This window comes from Macrosteles quadrilineatus, unplaced genomic scaffold (genome assembly GCF_028750875.1).
Source record: "Macrosteles quadrilineatus isolate MER2022 unplaced genomic scaffold, UCM_ALF_1.0 Scaffold_2__2_contigs__length_208266976, whole genome shotgun sequence".
Taxonomy (NCBI): Eukaryota; Metazoa; Arthropoda; class Insecta; order Hemiptera; family Cicadellidae; genus Macrosteles; species Macrosteles quadrilineatus.
The window spans coordinates 151,569,119-151,578,958 of record NW_026542595.1 but is presented as its reverse complement, the minus strand read 5'-3'; the positions used below and the strand labels follow the sequence as shown (position 1 = coordinate 151,578,958).

Genomic DNA, 9,840 nt, shown 5'->3' with positions numbered 1-9,840 from the left:
CTACATCTCCCCAAGCTCAATGGTCATTCACGTGTTCCTCAATACTGCAATATCACTCGTGTTGGATTTTACACGTGTTACCTAATGCTCTGATCATACACGTATTATCCGATGTTGACTGCTCAGTGGCCATATCCGGCCTACATCGCAGCCCAAACAAAGGTCTACGATGAAAGCGACTCTCTCGTCATGCACAGCAGCCCCGCTACAAAAACCTCTGTGGCTAGGCTAGGGAGGGCGGCGCACGCAGGTGTATAAAGTGGCGCCGCCGACACTTCTCTCTGTACAACATGGAGTCCCTGCGTAAGGTAAGTACCCTGTAGCACGGTGTTTAGGTTCGCTTCAAGGGTATTTAGGTTTTTTTTTCAAAATTGTTAATAGGACTTCTCTATTTTTGTATTAGGAAAAAGTATTTTTTAATAGTAAAAATAAAATAAGAGAAATCCAAATTCAATAGGCTAATAGCATAATTTTCTTCAGTAATGAGTGGAATGTAAAAATAACGTATTTAATTGGATTGTCCAAGAAGTATTTTGTAAAGCAGAAATTTCGAATCAACATAGTTTGGTATGTGTATGTTAAACATAGTGCTTTCTTTTTTTATCCGTCTAAAGTCCTCCAAACTGTATAATGAACGCATTTTGTTAGAACACTTTAATTAAGGACCAAAAACTAATATTTACAACAGCACATCGGCCAAGCCACTAAAGAAGTAACTACACTCCATTTCCATTAAAGAATAATGTATAAAACCTATCATGTATTTAAATCATATTTCACACTTCCAATTAATTTGTTGTTGATCATAATATTTGTAACTGGATTTATTGTACCACTGTTTAGTCCTAGTCTGAATAAACATGCCGCCATGGCAGAATATTACCAAAACAAATAAGGATCGAACAGTTTTGAGCCTTATGATAAACTACGCTTTTTTGATAGTATTACGCAAATACATCATATTTTCTCACAATCAAAATGACATTTTGTTACTTAAATACTTTGTTTTCAAAAAGGTTTCTATTAGACCTAATCACAGTGCTATCTCGATCAAATGACCCTCGATGACAAAGTCACCCTTGATAATAGGTGACATTTTCAAATACTCTTGATTTTACTCCTCTAATCATATGTTATTGAAAAACTTGAATTAAAGTCAACCTTGATAAAAATTCTTATTTAATAATCCCCATTAAAGGCTTGTTATCGAAGTTCGGCCGTATTTTTTTTTTTTTTTTTTTTTTTTTTTTTTTACCAACTGCTATTACAAAGGTATCCGGGTAGTTTATTTATTTAATATTGTATGTACGTTGTCAAATTAAACAGTATTATCACTGTATATAACAACAGTATAATCATCTTTGTATTTTCTGTATGTATATTAAACTAAATATTACGATTGGTATACCAACCCTTATTGTCACACTCGGTCGCAAAAAGAAAATTACAACAGTTAAACATTACATTGACTTTTAAATAATATCTATGTGCACAATTCAGATTGCTGCTCGCAATATGGAGCGGAGCTAACATATTAATCTACTAAGGGCAAAATTTACAAAATTAACCATCATTATTCTGTAGCCCCTCATAACTAAAAAGAATGCCGCAAACCGATTTCAAATATATCAAAAGTTAATAAGTTAAGAGGAGTGCAAGTTACTTTTCAGCCACCCTCATGGTTATTGGGATTTGAAACGTTTTAGGGGTTTTGTTATTAGTAGTCTGATTTTGGTTTTCTTTATGTCAATTGTTTAGTTTTGTTAAGACATGTAAAATGACACCAAACTCGACTATACATCATATTTGAAATTTATAAGCTACCTAAATTTACCTACCTACGCTAACCCTAGGGCAACATTTTCAAAACTAGCCAACATTTTTGTATCCCATCATATTTAAGAAGGTTGCCATAAACAGATTTCTAATATCTCAAAAGGTTCAAAAGTTAAGGAGGGTGCAAGTTATTTTTCAGCCACCCTGTATAGTTCACGTAAATGAGATGTATATCCAAAGTCACTGCTACATCTAGTTAACGTAAATAGGACGTATACTTGCGGTATCATAAGTCAATGATACAGGGTAACTGAAAAGTAACTTGCACCCCCCTTAACTTTTCAACTTTTTGAGATATTTTAAATCACTTTGTAGCAACCTTCTTAGATATGGAGGGCTACAATAATGATGGTTATTTTTTAAAGTTTTGCTTTTATGGATAGCATTGGTAGGGTGTACTCAAAATTTCCAAAGGGAAGTATAGTCGAGTTTGTTTACATTTTACATGTCTTGACAAAACTAAACATTCGACACAAAGAAAATCAAAATTCAACCACTATTAACAAAATGGCAGCTCAAAATTATTAATACACTGATAAATAAAAGTAGCTCTTAATTGTCATTTTGTTATTAGTATTCCGATTTCTATTTTCTTTATGTTAATTGTTTAGTTTTGTCAAGACCTGTAAAATGATACCAAACTCCACCATACTTTCAGTTTTACCATAAATGGTAAAAACCAAAATTGTATTTTAAGTAGTTACAGACTCGTGGATTTTAAAATATTGTTTGATTGGTGAATCTTTTGTATGTATTAATATTGATAGAAACTAATTGAAAATTGCATTTATTAATACATTAACTAATAACGCCAGAAATGTTTGGTAGTAGTAGGCAGGTTTTACCATGGGTTTACGGATGCAGTTTTAAGAATGCAACATAGGTTACCTTTATTTATGAAAACTTTTTTAACCAGATTGAAATTTATTTTCAAACAACTGAAAATAGTAGACCTTTGTTGGTAAACAAACTCGTACCGAGACGGCTTGCTTGAAAATTGCTAAGAAGCTAATCTTAGTATGGTACTTATAATAAGAATTTATAAAAACACTAGGTGAAACCCGTCGAAATCGACGGTTAGGGACCTCCTCGTTTATATGGTCGTGTGGTTTCATTGGCAACAAATAATACAAATGAAATAGCAATGTGACATTTCCAAAGAGAAAAACTTACTGTAAATTGGCTGTTAGGTAAATATTGACGATTACATGCATTGTTAATCAACGTATCTTATAAAGGATAATGTGATCTAGTTTAAAAGGAATATGACCTTTCTGTCAATGACAGTACCTGGTTAAATAGTATTTACTCTTACAGCCAAAATATCGTGTTACTTTTATTAATGTTACCAACCCGGGACACGATCCGTAGTATAGGCTACTGCAAATAATTTGTCAAGATAGGTACCATTTTAGGCAAGGTTTTGTGTTTGGATGTTATTAGACACGATAAGAGGACACTGAACTTCTTCTGCAGATGAATAACTGTTGGAGAAATATAAGCCGAATCATAAAAACACACAATGCGAGTTTGAGCAATTGTAACTATATGAGGAAGTTACATAGTATTTATTAAGCTGCTGCTCAGTGCACTTGAAGAATACATTTTTTAGAGATGAATTAAATTGCTTTTGTTGCTGAGTACCGCTAGTAAACATGCACAACCCTTTTTCGTTAGTCTAATAACATTCAAAGGCTCTAGAGTTCAAGAAAATAACATTGCAAAATACTTCCTTTGGACAATTCAGTAACTTAAAAAAGAACTTTTAGGCCTAATATTGGAATAAATATAAATTTAAAATAAAAACTTCACCAATATTTAAAAAAAATTTCATTTCATGAGGCCTTTTTAATTAAATTAAAATTCTTAAAATACTGGTAAAGTTTTTATTTCAAATTTATAATTCAGTAACTCTTAATAAATGTGTGTTGTTTAAAATACAATTTAAAAATTAACAGCTGTTTCATTAAAAAGTATTATCCACATGGCCAAAATGTAAGCAAATCTGTGGAAGGATCTTTAAAGGCTTCTGGGGCAGAGCCCTAAGCAAATTTACTTAGTTTTTCTTTTGGTAACTCATCTACAGACCAAGACCTTTCTTTAGACACCTCTACCAAGTTTCTACGCCCAGCCGTTCTCTCAAATTAGTGGAGACAAAATTTCCAATTAAATATTTAGATTCCTCCATGTTAATCTTATGGGAGAAAACCCGACTTTGATGGAAGATCCTGCCCAAACTAATAAAGATATCAAAAAACAAAAAAACACTTTGCAAAACTACAGATCAGGGCCATTCTTTTGACATTTTAATCATCAAATTCGGTCCAAAAATGAGGGAGGAGTTCTGTTTACAAAACTCGGCTTAGCGTATTATATATATAGATAGATGTTTTGAACATTTACACTTTTAATTGGCTTAAGGTTTGTTGTGTTTAACAGTTAAATTTTGATAGGCTATTATAAATACCAAATTAACATTACTAAACATACTTCGCCTTCACGTGAAGAAAACCTGTAAAAACTACTAGTATAGCTACCAGAATGCAATTTACAGGAATTTAGATTTCGCCTTCAAACAAGAAAACGCAGATTGCTTAGCAGATATGCGCTGCCCTGGCGTTATAAGTATTACAGGCGTTAGCTATTCTATCGACAATGTACTTAGGCTACTTTATAATCCAAAGATTGCTTTAAAAATTTGTCTATAGTATAAAATATAAAATTATATAGCCGCATCATGGTGGTTCGCAGCCCATCTAGAATAGAACAAATGTCTCTTCAGCAATTTAAAACGTTCTCCCTATTGGGAAAACTTCCTTTCTACACATTATCCTTTACAAAAACTAATGCGTTACTTTATTTGTTTCATATACCATTGGTGATAACAAGCTAACATTTTCATAAATATTGTCTCTTAATTTGTAATTGCCTTATTAGAATCCAATAAGAATTGATCATGCACGATATAATAATTTTGCTATGGAATTAGAACGAATATGAACTGAACCAAGCGTGACCTACCACTAAAAAAGCTAGCAACGGTAGTTATTTCTCCTACAAATACCATAAAACAAATAATTTGGTAAAGAAACGTGCCTTCACGTTGCAAATCTGGAGTGAGACAAAGATAACATTGTCTCATTGAAGATCGAATTGGCCACTTTCGTGCCTTCACGTTGCAAATCTGGAGTGAGACAATGTTAACATTGTCTCACTGATGAGCGGATTGGCCACTTTGCTTTCTCAAATCAGTGAGAGAACATGTACATTGTTAGGTAACTGTAGGAAAATTATATTCGGCCCGTGGTACGAACACTATTTACCACACTCTACAAAATTGAGAATATATATACAATAAATACACACTTATAGTCTACACAATTAAAACTTTACGTTTATGTGTGAAATATATATAGGAATCAGCAAAAATAATAATAAATAGTTGCAAGGCAGCGGTGACAATAAAACAAGTCTATTGCAATGCATATAGAAACTGCTTGTGTATTTAATATTCATTAATGTTTTAAGTGAATAAGCTAACCACTGATTTTTGGCCCTATGGATGTAATAACCTGCTCGGTCCCCAAATGAAGATGACATCTGGCATGGGCAGCAATAAGTAGCGTTCAACCTCCAATTAACGTTTGTAATACAGCTAAACACATCGTAGTGTGACGAAATAGTTACTAGTCCTGAAAATAGGTGTTTACCGGACGAGTGTGGTCGTTCCCGTGCGAGACGAAGTCGAGTACTGGATTACCATACGAGTCCGGTACACACATTTTGGACGAGTTACGTACGATAGTTTACGCCATACTACTAAATCTGTACAAATTCTTATATATGTCCACCAACCAAAGGACTAAAAATCACTAGTCATAACCTCTAAGAGGGGTTATGTTTTTGTTTATAATTACTCACTGCCACCTAAATACAGTATAATCAGCTGATTGGTGTCCGGTAAAACTCATTGTAGTACAGTAGTACGCAATGAAACCCCATTTGAATAAGCTGGCGGCAAACAGCTGTTTTTGGACTAAATACTTGCGTGGGAAGTTCGTCAAAATAGTGTAGTGTGGCGTAAAATGATTTTTCTGTAGTACCATTTAATCCCATAAATTCAAAAGTATTCAGTTTTACCGAAATTACAAGTATGGCAGGGCAATGTTTTAATTCACATCTGATTCATCAATCAGTATCAGCTGATCGGCCGCCCAGTCAGCTGTTAGTTACACAATGTAGTGTCACGATCGCCAGTTATCAAGTATTTACAGCTACGGTAGGGCGATGGTGACGTCACGGTATCGTGGACCCCAACGGCTTATCTATCGACTACCAAACTGTCGTGTCTGGATTATGTCAGCCCAACTTTGAAAGTTAAAACTTCCTTATTTCTTTTTAAATCAGATCTCACTCCATTACGCCCAACCCATGCGCTCGCTAATAGCCAATTTCCAACTAATATTTTAAATAGTGTTTTATGTAATCCTGTAATAGTAAATGTGAAAAAATTAATGTAATGCTGTATTTTCAGATATTTGCCCTTGCAGTTGTGTTATCCGTCGTATGTTCGACATTCGCCAGAGTTTTTGTTTATGATGAAGGCAGAGCTGGTAGTCAGATAGGTAAGTTTTATTTTTAATTATTTACTACTGTATTTACATTTTTAAGCTGTAAACATTTAGTTAGTTTATAATTATGTATGCATCACTTTGTATTATTTGTAACTCACATGTAGTTTAGTATGTGTAGTACTCCTTTGAGCAGGAATTCAGTTGGGAATAGAGTAGTATGGAGTTATAGTAATTTTTAAATGTAAATTATAGATTATCAAGAGGGGGGTTATAGTTTGTTTGAATATTTTAAGCATTTTGGACGGCAACTTGTTTATATGGCTTATATTTTACGTTCACCAACATTCTGTCAAGATTTAAAAAATATTCGTAAACATTTAGTAAAAATATTTTGCATTTGAATTTAAGAATAATTATAAGATATTTATATTGCGTTGATTTTAATATCAAGCCCGAATTTTTGTGTATATTAGTTGTTATAAACTTTGCGTATTATATCTGAAAATAAATAATAATTAATATTCAAATCACACAATGTTAACCAAATTAGTCTTTTGTATCAAAATGTGTATTGTATGGTCTATTATTTTACAAAATTAGGGATACTTGTACAGAAGTACTGTTAAATATCCCCTGTAAATCTTTTACTCAATCCAGTAGTTTTTTAATGATTGATTGGAAAAATTAATTTGCTGAATTTGATACAATAGTTTGAATACATTCATTATAATTTATTGAAAAGCTGAATCCATGATTAAGATAGTTTGACACTTTAGTTTGATTTCTTTATTTCCGTATCACTTCGAATATATTGTCGTATTGGACAATTGACTTTAGAGTAGATTTAGCGTAGAATAGAAGTAGTGCTGGTGTAGACGGTGTTGGTTTCAGCAAGGACAAAACGCCAAGTGTCCAAAGAGTACACCTTCGACCAAAACAACGCTCCAATCCTGGAATGGGAATTGCAGCGAAGTCCAAGAGCTTTGAGGCAGAACGTCCACACGAGGTGGGGGTTGGGGTACGACCCCAGCGACATACTTCGACCTCCAAGTGTAGATAGGCTGGAACCCGCGGAGTCCCAGTATAGGACTCTGAGGGTCCTTAGAAGACCAGAGGTGGAAAATCCTAAAATCATCTACGGAACTGTGAAGCAAGGAGCTGTAGTGAGTAGACCTCAGAGATCCTCGCCGGAAGGATCACCTTCGTCCTATGAGAGAGACAGCAGTCAGGACGAGGAGGAGGATGAGGAAGAAGAGGATGCCGCAGGATACTCCCAGGAAGGACATTCCTACCACCAAGTTCCTGCGAGTATATACAGTTTTGTTAAGACGGATCCTCATGGCAACTTCAAGTGGGGGGTGCACAGAGGTCCACCTACTAGGGGGTAGATGTGAGTATGTGTTGTAGGGTAGTTTATATTTGTTGCACTTGTATTATTGGTTTAAATGGTCAAACTGTATAATGTAAATATGTTGAACAAGTAAAAGTTTGAAGAGCTACAGGTTGGACGTAGTTTTGTATTCAGAATATTATTATTAGCATTTGAGATGGGTTCTCCACCAATGTGAGTATTTTAACCCAAATAAGAGTGAAGGGTGAGTGTAGAATGGAGTGGTATGCTATATCATAAAGTTACAGTTACCGGGGGCATGGTGGGGAATGAAAGAGGCTAGACCAATATTGTCTGATTATTGACAATAAAATATTTTTTTTTAGATCTTGTTATAGCTTCAATTTTAAGCAAATGATTTATAAAATCCACTCTCACAGCTTAACTCTTTTATAATTTTCCTCTATTTTACAAAAAATAAGATACATCAACTTAACAAAGGTACTTTTCTCCTTAAAAGTGTTCACGCTAACAAGCTCATGTTGTATCAACCTATTAATTTATGCATTTTCTATGGAGTCATACCTTTTGAAAAAAGTGAACTTTTGCCCCAAGGAGGAAAAACTATTCTTTTTACTTACCATAGGCTAGGACAAGAGTGGGAAAAATATAACTTTTGTATAGCTGATTTCTTAGGTCCGATTCCAACAACAAGAAAAATAATTGTGAAAGGATGTTGAAATGAATTTACTGTAGAAGTATACATACCGTTTCAATGTTAAAAGTTGTAGTCAGTTTTAGATTGGAAATTATGCTGCTGAATTTAGCCGCCGATAGTGTGCTGGTGTAGATGTATGGTTTCTAGAGGATACGATAGTTTCTTTAAACATGCTCAATTTTCATGTCACAGCAACTATCACAGATAACAAATCGAAAGTAGAAAATAAAAGTTTAAATATTAGAATACTCTATGAGCTCATCTGAGTCCGAAACCCAATTGACATATATCATTGTAGTTCCTGAAGTAGATATTGAAGACAATCGAAGTATATAACTTAAGCCATGTGTAATAAAATTACGGTTAACCTTATCTTCCTTCAGATCAGGCAATGCTAGCGAGCGCCAGGGCGTCCCGCAGCTGGCTTCCTCAGAGTCCCCTAGTCCCACGGGTGCCTCTAAACCGTCGCACCCAGGACACCCAGAACACCCAAGATACCCATGACGCCCAAGGCGCAGAGACGGGTGAGAGATACCGTAGAGACCACCACGAGGGCATCACAGGACCTGTACATACCTTCGTCAAAACTGACAAACACGCACACTTCAAGTGGGGGGTTCGGCACCACGTGGGACATGAGTTTGCCGGATAAAAATATAAATATTTAGTCAATTTAAAAAAGGTTTAAAATGTCTTTGGGATTGTAAGTTTGACAGGGAGTCGTATGGAGTTAAGTATAACATTGTCCTACTTATTTAAGGTAAAAACTGCTTAGGGCTATTTATATAAGGGAAAATTAAAAATAGGGAAAGATTTTTAAAATTTAGTTTCAAGCGGTGGAAAATGTTAAAATTACACATTAATACATATCAGGTTTTAGGTAAGATCGATGTCACTCTAAAAGCTGCAACACAGTATGTTTAAAATGTTTTTGCCCGAGATGACGCTCAGTTATTTGATTAGTAAAACTGTTTTATTGTTGTGGATTTGTTCTATTTGTAGGTTAAATCTATCAACACATAACTATGCAGTTTTCAAAGAAAAACATTACTTTAACGTTCAAGGTTTTGTCTGTGATTCTTAGTTTCTTTATCCCAAAGCTACCCAAATTTTTAAAACGCCCATTTAAAATTTGTTTCTAACTAGCAAAGTAACAACATATGCGCTTTAACTCTTCCAAAACTAGTTAAGGGCGTAATTGTGATTTTGAATCAAAACTAAACAACAAAACTATTGCTAACTTATTGTATTTTTTATTCTGATCTATGTGATCTTTGGCATTTGCATATACATATTTTCAAATACTTGTTATTTGTTTAAAGTTGTTAAATGTTATTTGTTATTGTTTTTATACAATTTGTTAAGCATATCTCTATTACTTT

General features: G+C 34.1%; 1 protein-coding gene across 1 annotated transcript; it reads left to right on the top strand.

Moving 5' to 3' along the window:
- Nucleotides 1-265: 265 nt before the first annotated feature.
- LOC128987515 (uncharacterized) lies at nt 266-8,929 on the top strand. Its single transcript, XM_054408396.1, has 4 exons — nt 266-308; nt 6,371-6,461; nt 7,302-7,800; nt 8,842-8,929. Exons 1-3 carry the CDS (start codon nt 291-293, stop codon nt 7,796-7,798), a joined length of 606 nt encoding a protein of 201 aa, XP_054264371.1. The 5' UTR covers nt 266-290; the 3' UTR covers nt 7,799-7,800; nt 8,842-8,929.
- Nucleotides 8,930-9,840: the final 911 nt, after the last annotated feature.

Bases quoted from the DNA above. Each gene is read 5' to 3' on its own strand.
- LOC128987515 (XM_054408396.1), top strand. The intron at 6,462-7,301 runs GTAAGTTTTATT...TGTTGGTTTCAG, and splicing joins CAGAGCTGGTAGTCAGATAG to CAAGGACAAAACGCCAAGTG.